General features: G+C 43.7%; 1 protein-coding gene across 5 annotated transcripts in view; it reads left to right on the forward strand.

Annotated features, from left to right (window-relative positions):
- Positions 1–19355, forward strand: part of SMC1A (structural maintenance of chromosomes 1A) — a 49918-nt gene that overhangs the window by 5962 nt on the left and 24601 nt on the right. For all 5 annotated transcript variants that reach the window (XR_006608907.1, XR_006608908.1, XR_006608909.1 and 2 more), the window contains 16 exons: positions 924–1127; positions 1220–1458; positions 2121–2379; positions 2461–2601; positions 3413–3495; positions 3646–3853; positions 4598–4783; positions 4876–5055; positions 5170–5316; positions 5412–5549; positions 6380–6496; positions 6602–6708; positions 10122–10263; positions 12330–12475; positions 12566–12719; positions 13767–13877. Coding sequence is in view for 2 of the 5 variants with exons in the window: in XM_004781224.3 (XP_004781281.2) it covers positions 924–1127; positions 1220–1458; positions 2121–2379; positions 2461–2601; positions 3413–3495; positions 3646–3853; positions 4598–4783; positions 4876–5055; positions 5170–5316; positions 5412–5549; positions 6380–6496; positions 6602–6708; positions 10122–10263; positions 12330–12475; positions 12566–12719; positions 13767–13877 (2562 nt within the window). In the remaining 3 variants the exon portion in view is untranslated. The remainder of the gene's footprint in view (positions 1–923; positions 1128–1219; positions 1459–2120; positions 2380–2460; positions 2602–3412; positions 3496–3645; positions 3854–4597; positions 4784–4875; positions 5056–5169; positions 5317–5411; positions 5550–6379; positions 6497–6601; positions 6709–10121; positions 10264–12329; positions 12476–12565; positions 12720–13766; positions 13878–19355) is intronic.

Raw genomic sequence — 19355 nt, forward strand, 5'->3', positions numbered from 1 at the left:
CTCAGCGGGCTTGCTCCATCTTGAGCTTCATCTCTTCCCTGAACTAATGTAGCAGCTTCCTCACTGGGCTTACTGACTCCAGTCTGGCCCCTTCCAGTTCATCTCTTAGGCTCTATCTTATGAAGGCAGATCTGTTTCTTTCCTTTTTCTCATTAAAGCATTTCAGTGATTTCTCATTGCCTTATGAGGTGGTTGTCAAACTGTAGTCTCTGGATCAGCATCAACTGGGGACATGTTAGAAATGCACATTTTCTGGTTCCATCCCAGACCTATGACGTAGATGCTATAGGGTGGGGCCCAGCAGTGGGTGTTTTGCCAAGCTTTGCAGGTTATTAGGCATGCTGAAGTTGGAGAACCATTTCTTTAGCATAAACTCCAAAGTCCTGTCATTTCAGGACACATTTTTTGGTTCTTGCCCACCTCACTAGCCCCTCATCTGCCAGTACTTTACCCTTCCAACCCTGTATTCCAGCCCAGTTAAACCATTATAGTTCCCACAATTCACCTGCTTTCTTTGGCCAGCAGGGCTTTGCATATTAATTGTCCTTTACATGAAATAACCTTCTCTCTTAACTTTTTTGGTTAGTTCTTCTCCGTCTTTCAAACTCAGCTTAGATGTCATCTTTGAGAAGCTTTTCTGGATAGACACCCCTACCAGTCTCCCACCCATGAGCTTCTTTTAGTCCTTTTTCTGTGCTACTTCTGTCGCTGCATGTAACACACGGTGTTGTCTTTGCTTTTGTCCGTTTTGCTTCCTGTGCACCTCTAGAGGCAGGGAATATGTCCTTAAAGCCCAGTGTGAAATACGGCACCTAGTGCAGGGAGGGGGTCAGTGACCTTTTTCTGAATGATTGAGTGGAAATGGGCGGAGGGAACTGGGCTGAGTAGGCGCTAAGTGGGAAGAGTGTTTTAACCTTTACTAGGGTGCTGTGGAATCTATTGCCATGAAGAACCCCAAAGAGAGGACAGCTCTATTTGAAGAGATCAGTCGCTCTGGGGAGCTGGCTCAGGAATATGATAAAGCGAAGAAGGAAATGGTGAAGGCCGAAGAGGACACACAGTTTAATTACCATCGCAAAAAAAACATTGCGGCTGAACGCAAGGAGGCCAAACAGGAGAAAGAAGAGGTAGGTGGCCAAGCTGCCTGTGGTCTCTGAGGGGCCAGGGTGGTGCCAGTACCTCACTGCTCACCCTTGCTTCTATGCCCTTGTTCACACAGGCTGACCGCTACCAGCGCCTGAAGGATGAGGTGGTGCGAGCTCAGGTGCAGCTGCAGCTCTTTAAGCTCTATCACAACGAAGTGGAAATTGAGAAGCTTAATAAGGAACTGGCCTCTAAGAACAAGGAGATCGAGAAGGACAAGAAGCGAATGGACAAGGTAGAGGATGAGCTGAAGGAGAAGAAGAAGGAGCTGGGCAAAATGATGCGGGAGCAGCAACAGATTGAGAAGGAGATCAAGTAAGAGGCAGGCCTGGGCCTGCAACTTGTGGGAAACCAAGAGGCTGTGCTGTTTCTTAGGGCTCCTCTGAGCCTAGAGTCCAGTGCTCGCAGTAGTTTTTCTTCCTCTTGACTTGCTTTGGCCAGAACCAAGCACATTTCTTAACTTGCATTTTAGACAAATAGAGCATTTAAGTACTCAGACTCTGGGTAGATGAGTACTCCTAAAAGAGAGGACTTAAAAGGGGTGGTGACCTTGGCAAGTGAGAGGAAGTGATGGGAAGCCCAGCTACTAAAGTGGTTGGGAATGCCTTCCTGGAAGAGGAAATCTGGAGCTAGAAGTTTAAAGGTCAGGAATTTGAAAAGGTTAGATCAGATGGGGGCAACTAAATGGACACAGGTCATTCTTGGTAGTTGTTCCTGAAGGGCATGGCCTGACTAGAGTTGAGGCAGGAGTGGTAGCTTTACCTTATAGAGTGGCTGGAATGTCAGGCTGAAGCCATCAGTTGCAGGGAGTAGTCAGAGTGCCCCTTTTCTGAGGATCTGGGCAGCATCAGGCCCTTGTTCTTTAGGCAATTCCCCGAGGCTGGCTAGAGGCCTCAGGCCCCTCTTTGAGTAAAAAGCCTGGGAATCATCCCTTCCCGCACTGCTAACTGATTTATTCCTCTCCCCTCTGGCAAAAGGGAGAAGGACTCAGAGCTGAACCAGAAGCGGCCTCAGTACATCAAAGCTAAGGAGAATACCTCCCACAAAATCAAGAAGCTGGAAGCAGCCAAGAAGTCCCTGCAGAATGCTCAGAAGCATTATAAGAAGCGTAAAGGTGACATGGATGAGCTGGAAAAGGAGATGCTGTCAGTAGAGAAAGCCCGGCAGGAGTTTGAGGAACGGATGGAAGAGGAGAGTCAGAGTCAGGGCAGAGACTTGACCTTGGAGGAGAATCAGGTAAGCTCTGGGAGGGTTGGGGCTGGGATGGGGGATTGCTCTGTTGACAGAGACTGATTCGGTTGGTTGTTCCTAACAAAGGTGAAGAAATACCACCGATTAAAAGAAGAAGCCAGCAAGAGAGCTGCTACCTTGGCCCAGGAGCTGGAGAAGTTCAATAGAGATCAGAAGGCTGACCAGGACCGGCTGGATCTGGAAGAGCGGAAGAAAGTAGAGACAGAGGTGGGCATGGGTTATAAGATGAGGGATAATGGGCCAGAGAAAAAGAAGTGATGGTAGTCTTAACAGTAACGACAATAGCTAACGACTAGTGAGCACTTACTGTGTGATAGGCACTATATTTTCCGTGTATCCACTCATTTAATTCCTCATTTCCCAAATGAGGAAACAATAGTGCAGGCCTGAAGTAATTTGCCTAAGGTCATATCATTATGAAGTGGCAGAACCAGGATATGAACCTGGGTAGTCTAGCTCTAAAACTCACACTCTTAACCAAGTATACTTTGCTCACGGCCTTCCTAATAACAATAGTAGTGAAATAATAACAATTAATAGTTGTCATAGTACTGTAAGAAGAGCCTACAATGTTTCAGGCATTCTGCTAAGCACTTTCTTAGAAGATCTGAAAGAAAGTGATAGGCATTAATACTAATAGCTATACTGTGTTAAGCATCTAACGTGTGCTCTCTGAAGTGGAGGTCGCCTACATTTTACAGAGGAGAAAACAGGTGCAGAAAGGCCTGGAAAGCTTTACTTTGCCTTGATTTGAGCCTCCCTGATTGGTGAGGAAGATAGCCTGTACTAGGCAGAACATCAGAGTCTCAGGGCTCTTGGAGGCCCATCAATTAGCAGAGCCACACTGAACACTGTTGTGTGTCTGCTTTTTAGTAGGTTTCCCGCATTAGTAATAGATTGTCCTGAACCGTTGGGCTCTTGGATAAGTGGGCACATAGCTGGTATAAGCCTGGGCCCCTTGGTCTTGGAGTTAACTTGCTCAGCCCCTGGTCATGGTGAATATTTGTCTTTCTTCCAGGCAAAGATTAAGCAAAAGCTCAGGGAGATTGAAGAGAATCAGAAACGGATTGAGAAACTAGAGGAATACATCACCACTAGCAAGTATGTGGCTCTGCAGCCTTTCTTCTTACTTCCAGGCCTGTTCTTATGAATCATGTCCTGCCTCTCCCCAAGCAGGATCTCTGGAGTCCCTCTCAGCCAGAAGTATTTTCTCATCAGCCAGGGTGACCCCTGTGTTCCCTCACTTTATAGGCAGTCCCTAGAGGAGCAGAAGAAGTTAGAGGGGGAGCTGACAGAGGAGGTGGAGATGGCCAAGCGGCGTATTGATGAGATCAATAAAGAGCTGAACCAGGTGATGGAACAGCTGGGGGATGCTCGTATTGACCGACAGGAGAGCAGCCGCCAACAGCGAAAGGCAGAGATTATGGAAAGCATCAAGCGCCTGTACCCTGGCTCTGTGGTAAGAGTGGAAAGGGAACTCATTTCCTGAGCACTTACTCTCCCATTCACTGTCAGATAATTTTCACAGCAGCCCTGTGAGGACAAGGTTGCTAATCCCCTGTTTATAGCTTGGGGAACAGGCTCAGAGAGGTTAAGTGACTTGCCCAAAACAACACAGCTTATAAGTGGAAGAACTGCAGTTCAAACGCAGCTTGTTCTAACTCTTGACCTCATGTTCTTTTCATCACATGACTTGCATCTTCCTGAAAGTTTTGTCTTGCTGTGTCCACTCCTCTCTGGAAGGTGGGGAAACTGGACAGGCCTTTCAAAGGGGGTGGGGGGTTACAGGTTAGGGATTAGTCTTCTAGGAAGTAACTGCAGGCTTCTATATAATCTTCCTTGGCATGTACCAACCCATTTATTTGCTTATAGGGACATCCTAGGCTTTATCAGAGCTCTTGGCCTCTTGAGCCAAATACTGAGTTTCTAGGTTCCCTGGATATTATCTCTCTATTGCTTTAATTCCATCCCTGGATTCAACTTAATTTGTAATGGTAAAAGTAAGGTTTAGAAAGATGCTTTTGGGGTTCAGGCATGACCAAAGTGATTGTTGCTTATGGGGCCGGAGTAGGCTTTTTCTCCATAGCCTGGAAGCTGTATTCCTCACAGATTTTGGTTTGCCCTTTTCTGAGCTGAGAATTAGGGTTCTTGATCCAGTTCCCAAAAGCCTCATGCTTCAGTTTTCTCTTCTGACTTTCCTCAGTATGGCCGCCTCATTGACCTCTGTCAACCCACACAAAAGAAATATCAGATTGCTGTAACCAAAGTTTTGGGCAAGAACATGGATGCCATTATCGTGGACTCTGAGAAGACAGGCCGGGACTGTATTCAGTACATCAAGGAACAACGTGGGGAGCCTGAGACCTTCTTGCCTCTTGATTACCTGGAGGTGAGGCTGTTGGGGATGGGGTCAGGACAGTGTGAGAGGGCCCCTCTTCCTAGCCGTCCATGTTCTGCCACTTACTGAGCTGTTTCCCATAGGTGAAACCTACAGATGAGAAGCTCCGGGAACTGAAGGGAGCCAAGCTGGTGATTGATGTGATTCGTTATGAGCCACCCCACATCAAAAAGGCCCTGCAGTATGCTTGTGGCAATGCCCTCGTCTGTGACAATGTGGAGGATGCTCGCCGCATTGCCTTTGGAGGCCACCAGCGTCACAAGGTATGGATTCCCTTGTCCACAATGGAGCTGGAGAGTCTTTTTCCACATTAGTGTTGAAGATTCTCCTATTCATCTTCTCCCCCTCTTCTTTTCTCTTTTCCCTACTGTGCGTAGACAGTGGCACTGGATGGGACCCTGTTCCAGAAGTCAGGAGTGATCTCTGGTGGGGCCAGTGACTTGAAGGCCAAGGCTCGGCGCTGGGATGAGAAAGCAGTGGATAAATTAAAAGAGAAGAAGGAGCGGTTGACAGAAGAGCTGAAAGTAAGTCAAAGGCTCACTGTCCCTAGGGGTTGGAGTCTTAAGGCCAGGCCAGCCATTCCCCTTCTTACCCCTACCCCTTCTCTCATCGACTTCAGGAGCAGATGAAGGCAAAGCGGAAAGAGGCAGAGCTACGTCAGGTGCAGTCTCAGGCCCACGGACTGCAGATGCGACTCAAGTACTCGCAGAGTGACCTGGAACAAACCAAGACACGACATCTAGCCCTGAATCTACAGGTGGGGTCTGGCCTTCATCCCTGTCCTCCAAAGGCTACCCTCACATTCCTCGCCAAGGTTTCTCTGGGGAGTGGGAACTTGTCCCATTTCCCTCCTCCCAGCCTGCTTCAGGGAACCAAGCATAGTAGTCAGCCAACCAAGGATTCAGATCTTGACTCTGTATGATGGGAGGCAACTTACTTAATGTGTCATTTGATACTGTTTTCATCTGTTTGCAAAATGGGAGTTAGAATTACCACCTGCTTCATACCATTCTTACAAAGATTGAAGGAATTCATACATGTAAAGTACTTAGACTAATTCCTTGAACCCAGTAAGTGCTCAGTAAATGTTAGATGCTATTATTAGCATCATTCATTCAACAGATATTTGAGCTCGTTCGAAAAGTGAACTGAAAGTAAGTACAGGCATTTCAGTCTCTGTGGGGGGGAGTTCTTCTAGGTGCATTAATGTGTTTGATCATGGGGTGCTTTCCGAGACCAACCTGGAGGCATTATGTAAAATGTAGTATAAATATCCTTTTACCTTTTTCTAAAATCAAACAGTCTGAATTCCAAGGGTTATAGATAAGGGAGTGTGGACCTATAATTGACGATGTTTACTGTGTGCCCAGCACTGTGAATTGAAGCTGGCTGCCTGGGAGGCCAGGGAGGAAGCTGTGCGAAGGTTCACGTGGGAGATAGTGGAACATTTACTGGGCAATTCTCAGCCAAGTTTTCTCAGCATGTGGAGAGCTGGCTCTTCCTCTCCAGGGCCCAGTGTGCTCAGTGTGGCTCTTTCCTTCAAGGAGCCTGGTCTCTTTTTTTTCCCCTCAACCCTGTTCCCTGCAGGAGAAGTCCAAACTGGAGAGTGAGCTAGCCAACTTTGGGCCTCGCATTAATGATATCAAGAGGATTATCCAGAGTCGTGAGAGGGAAATGAAAGACTTGAAGGAGAAGATGAACCAGGTTCGTAGGGGCTGAACCATGCCAGCATATGCAGTGGGGTAGGACGGGGCTGGCAGCAGCATTCTGACCCAAAGGACCTTTGCCCTCCCTCGCTTGTCCCCTCAGGTAGAGGATGAGGTGTTTGAAGAGTTTTGTCGGGAGATTGGTGTGCGCAACATCCGGGAGTTCGAGGAAGAGAAGGTGAAGCGGCAGAATGAAATTGCCAAGAAGCGGTAGGTGGAAGTACGGGTACCGGAGGACTCGGGAGGTGCCCTTGAGTCTCCAGCCTGATATCCTGGGAAGTCACATGGAATCATAAGACAGGGAGCAGCTCTTAGAATGATGGGTGTATACTGTAGGTTAGCTTTAAAGAACAGGGACATCAGGGAGGCAGTGTGTCATAGCCTCATGGTTAACAGTGCCAGCTTTATTTGTTTTTTTATTTATTTAATTAATTTATTATGTCAGAGAGAGAGAATGTGCATGTACACAACCAGGAGGAGTCACAGAAGGAGGAACAGGCTCCTCGATGAGCAAGGAGCCCGATCCCAGGACTCTAGGATCATGACCTGAGCCGAGGGCAGATGCTTAACCGACTGAGCCACCCAGGCATCCCAAGAGTGCCAGCTTCAAATGTGGTTTACCTGGGTTAGAATCTCAGCTCCCCAACTTGTTATCTTGGGCAGTGAGTGACTCGACCTCTGTCTCTGAGCCCCACTTTCTTTATCTGTCAAGTGGGTTAATACTGATAGTTAGCTTGTGGCATTATTGGGCAGATCAGATGAACCAGTCCTTCTAAAGCATTTAGTGTAATACTTAGCACTTACTAAGAGTAGTAAATGTTAGCTTTTACTATTGTCATTTTCCTGATAGGCAAGGGGGAGAGGTCAGAGAGGAATGAAGTTTAGGTTGGAAGGATAGTAAGAATAAAACAACCATTTATCTTCTCTTCCCCTCTTTATTTTATTCATTCATTTAGCAAACTTTTCTTGAGTACCTATGTTGTACCTAGTTGTCCTGTGGTAGGTATTGGTGGGGAGATGAACATGACACACTCTCTTATTAAAGAGGTCACCTGGATCTTGGGCCTTAGTCTGCAGTTCATGTAGCCCATGGCCCATATAGTTAATACTTACTGCCTTTTTACCCCTAAGCCAGGCTCAAGGGATACAGAATGGAATCGGAGACTGTCCCTGTCCTTAGGGAGTTATGAAATAATTGGGGAGACAAACAAGTAGGTCAGCAATTTCAGAATAGTGTCCTTTATGGTGTATTTGAGGTGCATAGGAAGTACAGAGGAAATGTTCAAAGAACTCCAAATCAAGAGGAAAAATAAAAACCAAGAGACCCAGTAGAGAAATGGACAGAGGATGTAGTTAGTACTTCACAGAAAGAGAAGCATGCATGGCTGATAACTACAAATTGATGTTCAGTCCTGTTTTTAATCAGAGAATTACAAATTAAAAGAGTCTAGCAGTATTTCATGAAAATAAATCTACTTAAGCTCTGTGACTTAGCAAAGCTACTCCTGGGTATATATCTCAGAGAGAGTCTGGCCACAGGGTTACAAAGAGACACATTCAGGCTTGTCTGTCTTGGCGTCATTTATGGTAATAGGATGTTGGTGGCAATGTGGACAGCCATCACTTGGGGAAAATATAAGTTAAATGTGATGAATATACAGACTATATACAATACTGTGTAGCAGTTCAAAGCAGGAACTGGATTTATAGGCAGTTACATGGGTAAATGTGTAACACTGCATTTGTGTAAATTTAAAAACAAGCATATTTTACAGGGATATGCATTCTTAAGGCTATATACATATGTGTGTATGTATACACATTTGTCATTTTGGAGTACATACTCAAAATAGGGAAGATAATGAGCGTGGAAATAAGGGATTGAGCCACAGGAGAGAAGGGTCTTGCACAGAGAGTGACTCTTCATGTAATGAACTGTGGGATATAATTAACTGCATCCAAAGGGGAGAAAGCCCAGAAACGTGTAATAGAAACGAAGAACCTGGGGCACCTGGGTGGTTCAGTGGGTTAAAGCCTCTGCCTTTGGCTCAGGTCATGATCTCACAGTGTTGAGATCAAGCCCTACATCGGGCTCTCTGCTCTGCTCGGCAGGGAGCCTGCTTCCCCCTCTCTGTCTCTGCCTGCCTCTCTGCCTGCTTGTGATCTCTCTCTCTCTCTCTCTCTGTCAAATAAATAAATAAAATCTTAAAAAAAAAAAAGGAACGAAGAACCTGCTCACAACTGTCAGGAAAGCTTTTATAGAACAAGGAGTGATGATCTAGATGCCTGTAGAGTGAGTAGGACTTAGCCTGCTGGGCAGCCGACAGAAGGGAGTTCAGGCAGTGAGAATAGCATGCTCAGAGGTATGAGAGAGTGTGCCTTGTACTGGAAACTAAGTATGAATGTCCGGTGCATAAAAATGGGGTCAGGAGGAAGGCGGGGCTGGTGGACAGGTCAGCAGGGGCCAGATCACAAAGGGCTTTATGAGTCATGCTTAGGAGATTGGACTTAAAATTGCATAGCTCAGAATTAATAGAGTTAATTACATTCCATTTGGATTATAGTGACTAATGGGTTTAAGCTGCTAGCATGACATCTGGCAGCATCTGTCACACCATACTGGGTTAGTGGGGAGGCAGTTGGAAATTAGCCCTTCCTGGCCTGCTAGTATCTGGATGCTGGTTACATACTCTTTGACTTTCTGAAGAGACGGGGAGCAGGGCAGTGGCAGGAATCTCGTATTTTCTCCATGGTTTGTTTTTGTTTTTTTTTTTAAACTACCCAAGCTCTGCTCCTTGAAGGTTCTGGAATACGGGTGTGTTGGGAGGTGGTAGTTGGAAAGAGTCAAAGCCCGTGAGCAAATATGAGCAGAATGCAGCCAGTATACCCATCAGTAATGATAGTAACTAAAATTTATTAAGTACTTAGTGTGGTCTGGCATGTTTCTAAGGATTTGATGCATATTAATTCTTTAAAAATCTCCCGATAACTCCCAAGGTAAATACTATTCTTATTTCCATTTTACATGTGAGGAGATAGAGGTGTGGAGAGTATAACTAGCTTGCCTGAGATTACACTACTAGTAAATGGCAGGGTTTGGATGCCAGAACTCTTTTCCTACCACATTATATTGCAATGGTGCCATGGGAGAAGGAGGGTGGATTTTAGTGTTAGACCTGGCTTCCAATCTCACATGTGCCCATTTACTAGCTGTGTGCCCTTGGGCAAGGTCTTTTACCTCTTGGCCCATGTTTCCTCATTTGTAAAATTGGAATAATAATGCTTACTTGTGGAGCTATTAGAGGATTAGAGGTAATTATGTAAAATACACAGAAACTTAATAAATAGGAATTACCATAGCTGGTGGGTTCAGGTGGACCTTTTTGTGCCTCCTAGGAACTTGGCAGGGCGCTGCAGTCTTCAGTTTATAAAGGGGGATTAGTGGAGTTTGGCTCAATCTCTCTGCCTTGTGCCATATCCGCAAGGCTAGGCTGAGGGACTTAGTTCTCCGACTTCAGGGAACAGTTTTATGTGGCTGTGGAGGGATAAACTGAATGGTGACTGAAATTCAGTAGCTAACTGAATCCCTGGGTCTTGGATCTAGTTCTCCTTTCTCTCCACAGTTTGGAGTTTGAGAATCAGAAGACTCGCTTGGGCATCCAGTTGGATTTTGAAAAGAACCAACTGAAAGAGGACCAGGATAAAGTACACATGTGGGAGCAGACAGTGAAAAAGGATGAAAATGAGATAGAAAAGCTCAAGAAGGTAAGGAAGGAGAGCATAAAAAGACATACTAAAAACTGGGTGGAAAAATTGGAAGGGATACGATAGACAGAGGGATAATATCCATAATTTATGAAGCCCCATTGAAATAAGGAAAACGAAGACCTAAATAGGAAAAAAAAATTGAGTAAGAGGTACAAACAGTTCAAGATGATTCAAATAGCCCATAAACACATACATGTAATTTAGCCTTACTGGAAGTCAAAGAAATGCAAATTAAAGCAACAATCTGATATAATTTGTTTCCTGTCACATCACCTAAGATTTAAAACACAAAACAAAAAACCAGATGATTAATACTGGCCATGGTGCACAAGACCAGCATTCTTATGCCATATGGCACAATCCATCAGGAGTCTTCAGGATATATTTATCCCCTCTTAGTAAAACCTGAGGAAATCCAAAATGCTGGCACAGCTTCGTGCATGGAGGTTGATGTTTATTACAAACATTTATAGTTCTGTATTGGAAACTGTCCAGTGTCCTCTGGGAATTAGGAGTTTAGCAAATTATGCTACATTCATGTATGCATTTGTGCAGTTTAGTGGTCTTCAAATTTTAGTAATACACAGACCCTATTTAAAGACCTAAGATCTTCAGTGTTGGCCTAAAAAATCCTTGACATTAAAATACATACAAACATACATACTAAGAGCACTTCACCAAAAAGCCAGGACAAACGTACTAATTAATTTTTATAATTAACAACATTAATTTTAGTGCAACAGATGATGATATTTTGCTGAAACCGAGTCCCTTTCCACATTTTGCCTGTGCTGGTGACAGCCAAGGCTCAGTTTGAGTTGAGCTTGCTTGTGTCACTGGGTATTGTCTGACGACCCACTTTTCCCACATTCTTTCTCTTTAAATTACTGTGAAACCTTTGTTCTTCTTACAGCATCCTCTCCAGAGGTGATTTGATCCTCCTCACTTGGCTTAAACATATCATTTGACTTTTATGTCTGCCTGTGTTTGTTGTTTTTGGGGGTGGGGTGGGTGTGTATATGTGTGTGTGTGCACGCACGTGTGTTTGTTTTCATTAAACCCTGATATTTTAAAGTAGTCCTTTGTGCTGTCATTGGAATCTTAAATGCAAATGTAGATCAGGCAGGAGTAAGTGGGCAGCTAGATGATCCAGAATACCATTTCTATGACTTTGACTTTTTATTTTGAAATCATTTGAAACTTAGCAGAAAGTGGCAAGGCTCCTATCGAGAACTCCCACCTACCTGCCACTGAGATTCATCAATCACTAACATGCCATATTTGCTTCTGCATTGTCTGTGTATGCATATTATTTTTATGAGCCATTTGGGAGGAAGTGGCAGATATGTCCCCTTCAGTGACTTTAAGATCAAAGTGAAAACCAAATATTCTTCCTTTAAAAAAATCAGATGTGCTAAGACTGCACTCCCCTTGACTGGCCATTCTTAATGCCTCTCCCTTTCCTCTTCCTGGAGCTAATCCCATGTGGTGGGTATACTTCCAGACCTTATAGGTATTTACTTAAATGTTTATACATTCATGTCAGTGTACTCATAGAAATACTTAGTGTTGTTTGTGTGGGTTTTTTTTAATACTAATGTTATATTGCCTGTGACAGCAATTTTAATGTGGAAAAGATGCTCAAATATAACATTAAGTCAGAAAACACAGTTTTAATCACAGTCTAGTCTCAACTCTGTAGAGCTGTCTATATAAGTAGTATTAAGAAGAAATAGGCTAAAATGTTAATTGGTTGTCTCTGGCTGGTGAGATTACCAGTGATTTTTTTTCTTCTGCTTGATACTGTTTCAGTTCTTTGTACTTTTCTATATCAGGCAACTTGTATAATGGGGTGTCGGGGAGAGGGCAACCAAATTTGAAAAAAGATAGAGACACCTAAAGGGTGATGGTGGTATGTGAAAGCAGAGCTTCCTGAGGAGAGGCTCTGACAGGCCTTGGAGGCTCCTTCTGCCTGGTGGAGAGGGTGGGGGCAGGGGGAGAAGATCCTTAGAGGAGATGAGGAAAACGTTCACTTCTTATCCTGTTCCCCCTGCTGGGACCAGGAGGAACAAAGACACATGAAGATCATAGATGAGACCATGGCCCAGCTACAAGACCTGAAGAATCAGCACCTGGCCAAGAAGTCGGAGGTGAATGACAAGAATCATGAGATGGAGGAGATTCGTAAGAAACTGGGGGGCGCCAACAAGTGAGTGGGTTCAGGCCTGGGTTTGGGGGACCTAGGTAGAGCAGGCAGCCTGCTGGATTTGGATCTCACCTCTCTACCTGGACCTTTTAGGGAAATGACCCATTTACAGAAGGAGGTAACAGCCATTGAGACCAAGCTGGAGCAGAAACGCAGTGACCGCCACAACCTGCTGCAGGCTTGCAAGATGCAGGATATCAAGTTGCCACTGTCTAAGGGCACCATGGATGACATTAGTCAGGAGGAGGTGAGTATCAGATTAGGGCTGGTGGTGGGAGTGGGCAATAAACAGCATTAACCAGGGATGGGGGTGAAAGTAACCAGGGAGGGGAAGAGGGAGAGAAAAGGATGGTGGGCAGGAGTGGTGGGACACAAGGAGGGGTGCAGGGGTGATTAGGCAGGTTGAGGCTATGAAGGCAGGTAGGGGAAAGGTAGTGGCTTTGGTATGAAAGGGAAGTTGACTTGGGGGTGGTGCTGGATATTGGTAGGTGGTGAGGGGGGGAAGCCCGGAAAAGATGGAATCATTCTGTAACCTTAGGGACTTGAGCTAAAAGCTCCAGCAGATGTTGGATATTGCTACGAGTGGCAGTTGAGGGACATTAGCAAAGAGCAAAGGGAGATGGAAGCTGGGGGACCTGAGAGATAATGGCTGAGCTGCAGTGAGGGAGGTTGGCCAGGAGAGGGTTGGATAAGGGACATCAGCAATGAAGAGGTGACAAGGCTTAGTCATAGGAAAGAGAGGGACATTAGCCAATGGAGAAACCAAGGCATTTTATGCATTGAAGGTGCAGATTGGTAGGAAGCGATGGGAACATTAACTGAGGGGAGGTTTGCATATATCTGGCTTAGACCTGGGTATGTATCTCAGCCCCACATGTCTTTCTCCCTCCCTCTTTCCAAACAGCATTTCAGTTTAATTCAGCAAAATATTTTGAACACCAGAAATGTGCCAGGCACCATGGTAACATGTGACATAATTACTCCTAATCCTAAACACAACCGTGCCAGGCAGGTAGTATCCCATGTTACAGTTGAGGGTTTATATATTTAAATCAGGCTTCTGGTGTCAGGATCTGATGGCATGACTTGCCAAGGATCACAATTTTAGTGGTAGAGCCCAGTTTTGAACTGAGGTCTTTGTGTCTTCTGAACTGCTGTCCTGCCACAGGTGCTCTAGTGAGGTGCTTTGCAAAGACTTTGAAGGTTGGAAAGGGTCCCTCCCCTCCTCCCACCCCGTTAGAGGGGCATTCTGTGGCCAGTGTGCTCCATTGGACTCTCCCTCTCACCATTGCAGGGTAGCTCCCAGGGAGAGGATTCTGTGAGTGGTTCCCAGCGAACTTCCAGCATCTATGCACGAGAGGCCCTGATTGAGATTGACTACGGTGACCTGTGTGAAGATCTGAAGGTGAGGATCAGCCATGAGGGCAGCAACATCCTCCCAGCTATTCAAAGGGAAAGTCAGTCCACCCGAGTGCCCCGTGGTGACCATGGCTGGAAAGCAGGGCGGGCTGGCAAGGAAGGGAGGGACTTGTGGTTTAGGGTCTTCCCGACTATGCACACAAACACAGGTGCATCTTCCATCACCACCATCAGTTGCCCCCGTTCCTGCCTACTGCCAGTCTTCCCCTTCCACGCATGTACACATCTCAGCCCAGGTACACACACAAAAGACCTTCACAGTGAGCAGATGGGCCTTGGGTACTCCTCACTCTCTGTCCCAGGTGCTCCTCCCTTCTCACTTTTTGCATTCTCGCATCCGGGGTATCTTTTTCACCCCCTTGGCCTCAGCTGCCATGTGTGCTATGCTACGCAGGTACCTCAAACCCCAGCCTTCCGCAAATCTGCCCTTTGTCCTTGGTGCGAGCCACATATTCAAACCAGAAATCTGTGCCTTGTCCTTGACTCCCTCTCTCACTTGGCATATTCGTTGAATTACCAAGCCCTATCCATTATACCTCCTAAATAGCTGTTGAAATATCCATCTACTTTATTTGTTTCCTCTCTCTAGTACAGGCCATTTCACCTCTCACACAGCCTACTGCAGGAACTCCTAAACACGTCCTGATGCTTTCCCATCCATCCTTAAAGCTGGGGGACTTGATTTTTTAAAGAAATCTTTATCATGGAAAATTTCAAACATACACAGAAATAGAATAATGAACCTTAGTACCCATCATACAGCTTCAACAACTAGCAACACATGGTATCTTGTTTTCTATACCCTTCCCTTTCACATTGGCATATTTTAAATCAAATTCCGGGTAACATTTCATTCATAATTACCTCCACATATATCTCTAGAAAGAAGGACATTTTAAAAAACATAACCATATGATACCAAAAAAATTTGAAGACTAACTGCAATATCACCTAATACTCAGTAAGTGTTTAGATTTGCACAAATATCCCATAAATACCATTTAAAAAAAACCCATAGTCTGTGTATCTAAATCAGGATTCAAGGGAGGTTCATGTATTAAAAGTGGTTTCTTCTAGTCTGTACCATTTTCTTATATCATTTTATTTTTTTATACCTATTTATGGAAGAAACTGGGTCATTGGTCATGTATAATTTTCTACATTCTGAATTTGGCTTGATTATGTCCTATGATGTTATTTAACGTGTTCGTCCATTCCCTGTATTTCCTGTGAATTGGTACTTAAATCTAGGGTGTGATTGGATTTGGTTCATTTTTTGTTTATTCTTGGCAGGAATACATAAGTAGTGCTGTCTACTTGTGAACTTTCTTTTGCGTTGCATAAGTTGACATTGAATATCATTTCATGATCTTTGTACTAAGTTTGGTCAGTGTTCAACATTACCTGTGAAATATTCTTGTCAAAAACTCAAGTAAGGATCTGATTAAGCTTTTATAGCCACCAATTATATGAAATACCAGTGCCAGAGGAACGTGTTAAATTAAAACACAGGGATGCATGCAGTTAGCTAAATCCAAACGGAAACTATGGGCCTGGTCTCTTCCATGGATAAATCAGAGGAAAGAAATTAAACAGAGGGAAAATTTTTATTGACTGCAAGAGCCAAATGAATCAACTGGAATATGTGGCATTTCTGTGAATACATTGCAAAGAGGAAGGGGAATTTATCCATTAAATGAGACTTAAGAGATAGATCAGCCAGTTGTGATGTGTGTACCTTATGTGAAACATGCTTTGAAAAACTTGTGAAGTTTTGTTTTGGTTTGGTTTGGTTTTTTTTTTTTTACAAAACAATCAGGATAATTTGAACACTGACCAAAGAATTTATGATGTTCAGAAATAGCTGTTAATATTTTTAGGGGAGATGATGGTATTGTGGCTTTATTTTTTAAGTATTATCTTTTATAACAGTGGTTCTCAGTGGTGCATGGGTTTTGCCTCCCCAGGGGACATTTGGTAATGTCTGTAGACACTTGGAACATCCACTTGTCATAATCCGTTAACTGACAGTGTGTCGTAGGTAGATTGAAGGGATGCTGCTAAACATCTTATAGTGCACAAAGGACAGCCCTCATAACAATGAGTCATCTGGTCCAAAGTGTCAGTAGTGCTGAGATTCAGAAACCATTTTAGAGATACATACTGAAGTATTTGTGGATGACGTACTAGTATGTCTGAGATTTGCTTTAGGATAATTGAAGATAGAAAGGAATTGAGTATAGATGGCAGAGTATTGGCCATGAGTTGATAATTTTTGAAGCTGGGTAATACGTACATACATGGGGTGGGTATTGTATTCTCTGCTTTTTTGTGTTTGTTGAAAATTTACATAATATAAAGTTAAGAGAAAAATTATCAATGATCAGGTTCAGGTGTTGTTAGCCTGTCAATTTTTTAAAAAAATATTTAATTAATTTATTTGACAGATAGAGATCACAAGTAGGTAGAGAGGTAGGCAGAGAGAGAGGAGGAAGCAGGCTCCCCGCTGAGCAGAGGGCCCGATGCGGGGCTCGATCCCAGGACCCTGAGATCATGACCTGAGCCTAAGGCAGAGGCCCAACCCACTGAGCCAGCCAGGTGCCTCTAGCCCGTCAATTTTTATGAAGTTCCCTGTCAGCTTTTTTTTTTTTTTAAAGATTTTATTTATTTATTTGACAGAGAGAAATTACAAGTACACTGAGAGGCAGGCAGAGAGAGAGAGAAGGAAGCAGGCTCCCTGCTGAGCAGAGAGCCCGATGTGGGACTCGATCCCAGGACCCTGAGATCATGACCTGAGCCGAAGGCAGCGGCTTAACCCACTGAGCCACCCAGGCGCCCGTCCCTGTCAGCTTTTTTACAGGCTGGTTTTAGCAGTTGTTCTTTTTTTTTTTTCTTTGAGGGCATGAATGTGTGAGCTGAGTTGGGGGTGGGTGGGAACGGTCAGCAGGACAGGGAGAGAAGAGAATCCCAAGAAGACTCCTCCTTGAGCACAGAGCCCCATGTCGGGCTTGATCTTAGGACCCTGAGATCATGACCTGAGCCGAAATCAAGAGTCAGACACTTAACTGTCTGAGCCACACAGGCACCCCAGTTTTAACAGCTCTTAATCACGTTGCCTAGCTCTATCAAGGGTTACAAAATGTTAATTTTCTAATTCTTCCATTCCTTCTCCATTTGTTTATTGGAATTCTAAAAAGAATTTTCCCATATCAACTATTCGTTTCTTTTGAAATACAGCCAGTACAGAAAAAATAGGATAAATGCTTCATTCTTTTCCTTTATTTACCAGCTTTCAGAATGAATCAATTGCTTTGTAACCTTTAAAGATGACAAGTAAGGTTTTAATTTGTATTACTGGTTTTAATTTGTATTTATTGTAAACGTAACTGTTTAAATGTATTTTGATAACTCTGTCAGAGTCATTTTTCTTCTTGATGTTCATATTGTCCCATCCTTGTCCAGTAGGAGCCACTTCAGGTTGATTTTTTTGTTGTTCTTATTTTTAGATTTTTATTATGGAAAATGTCACATGCAAAAGTAAAATAGCACAATGCTATCTTGTGTAGTCATCGCTAGTTTCAACAGTTATCATCTCATGGACAAACTTGTTTTATGTGCACCCCATCCACTTCCTCCTCTCTCCCCACCCCTGTATTTAAAAATACAGTCGACCCTTGAGTAACATGGGTTTGAACTGTATAGGTCCACTTATACATAGATTTCCTTTGGCAAATATAGCACAGTACTATAAATGGATTTTCTTAATAACATTTTCTTTTCTCTAGCTTACTTTACAGTGTGTGTTAGTCACTGTTTATGTTACTGGTAAGGCTTCCAGTCAACAGGAGGCTATTAGTAATTAAGTTTTGGGGGAGTTATAAGTTAATATGTAAGTAGATTTTTGAATGTGTGGGGGGCTGGTTCCCCAACTCCTTGTTCAAGGGTTAGCTACAAATTCTGGACATCATGCCATTTCACTTGTAAATATTTCAGCATGTATCTCTAAAAGAGATAATTCTGAAAATTACTTAGAATCTTTATCATACCGAAAACCCAATTAATTCCTTCATATTAGAGCTATATATTATAAAATAATTTCTTATTATTAGTATTATAATTAATATTCACATTTCCTTGATTGTCATGCACACATACAGTTTGCTTGCTTGAATTGGGAGTCAAATAAGATGACAGATATAGATAGATAGATGATTGATACAGAGATTGGTTGATATGTCTCTTTTTTTAAACATTTATAAAATTTTAATTAACATATAATGTATTATTGGTTTCAGAGGTACAGGCCTGTGATTCATCAGTCTTATATAATACCGAGTGCTTATTATATCACGTGCCCTCCTTAAAGTCCGTCACCTAGTTACCCCATCCCTCCTCCCTCCTCCCCTCCAGCCACCCTCAGTTTGTTTCTTATGATTTTTTTTCTAAGTATTTTATTTATTTATTTGCGCAAGCAGAGGGAACAGCAGGCAGAGGGAGAAGCAGGCTCTGTGCTGAGCAGAGAGCCCGATGTGGGGCTCGATCCCAGGACCCTGGGATCATGACCTGACCCAAAGGCAGACACTTAACTGACTGAGCCACCCAGGTGCCCCTGTTTCTTATGAAGAGTCTCTTACAGTTTGTCTCCCTGTTTTTTTTAATTTTTTCCTCTCTTCTAGGAACCTCTGCCTTGTTTCTTAAATTACACATGCCAGGGCGCCTGGGTTGGCTCAGTGGGTTGAGCCGCTGCCTTCGGCTCAGGTCATGATCTCAGGGTCCTGGGATCGAGTCCCGCATCGGGCTCTCTGCTCGGCAGGGAGCCTGCTTCCCTCTCTCTCTCTCTGCCTGCCTCTCCATCTACTTGTGATTTCTCTCTGTCAAATAAATAGATAAAATCTTTTTAAAAAAAAAATAATAAAAAAAATTTAAAAAATTACACATGCCAAAGAGATCATATAATTGTCATTCTCTGATTGACTTATTTCACTTAGCATAATACCATCTAGTTCTGTCCACGTCATTGCAAGTGGCAAGATTATACTTTTGATGGCTGTGTAATATTCTGTGTCACGCCACCTTCTCTTTATCCTTTCATCGGTTGATGGATAGACATCTGTGTTCTTTCCGTAGTTTTTCTAGCTATTGTGGACATTACTGCTATAAACATTGGGGTGCACGTGCCCCTTCCAATCACTACATTTGTATCTTTGGGGTAAATACCCAGTAGTGCAGTTGCTGGGTTGTAGGATAGCTCTATAGTCAACTTTTTTGAGGAACCTCCATACAGTTTTTCAGAGTGGCTGCACCAACCTACATTCCCACCAACAGTGTAGGAGGATTCCCTTTTCTCCATATCCTCGTAATATCTGTCATTTTCTAATTTCTTAATTTTGAGGTAGTTGGTTGATATGTCCTTTAAGTCTCATTTAATGAATGGTAATCCCCCTTGTCTGTGCCATTGCTTTCA

Source organism: Mustela putorius, unplaced genomic scaffold, assembly GCF_011764305.1.
Source record: "Mustela putorius furo isolate JIRA1106 unplaced genomic scaffold, ASM1176430v1.1 tig00001566_pilon_pilon_pilon, whole genome shotgun sequence".
In the NCBI taxonomy this organism is placed as follows: domain Eukaryota; kingdom Metazoa; phylum Chordata; class Mammalia; order Carnivora; family Mustelidae; genus Mustela; species Mustela putorius.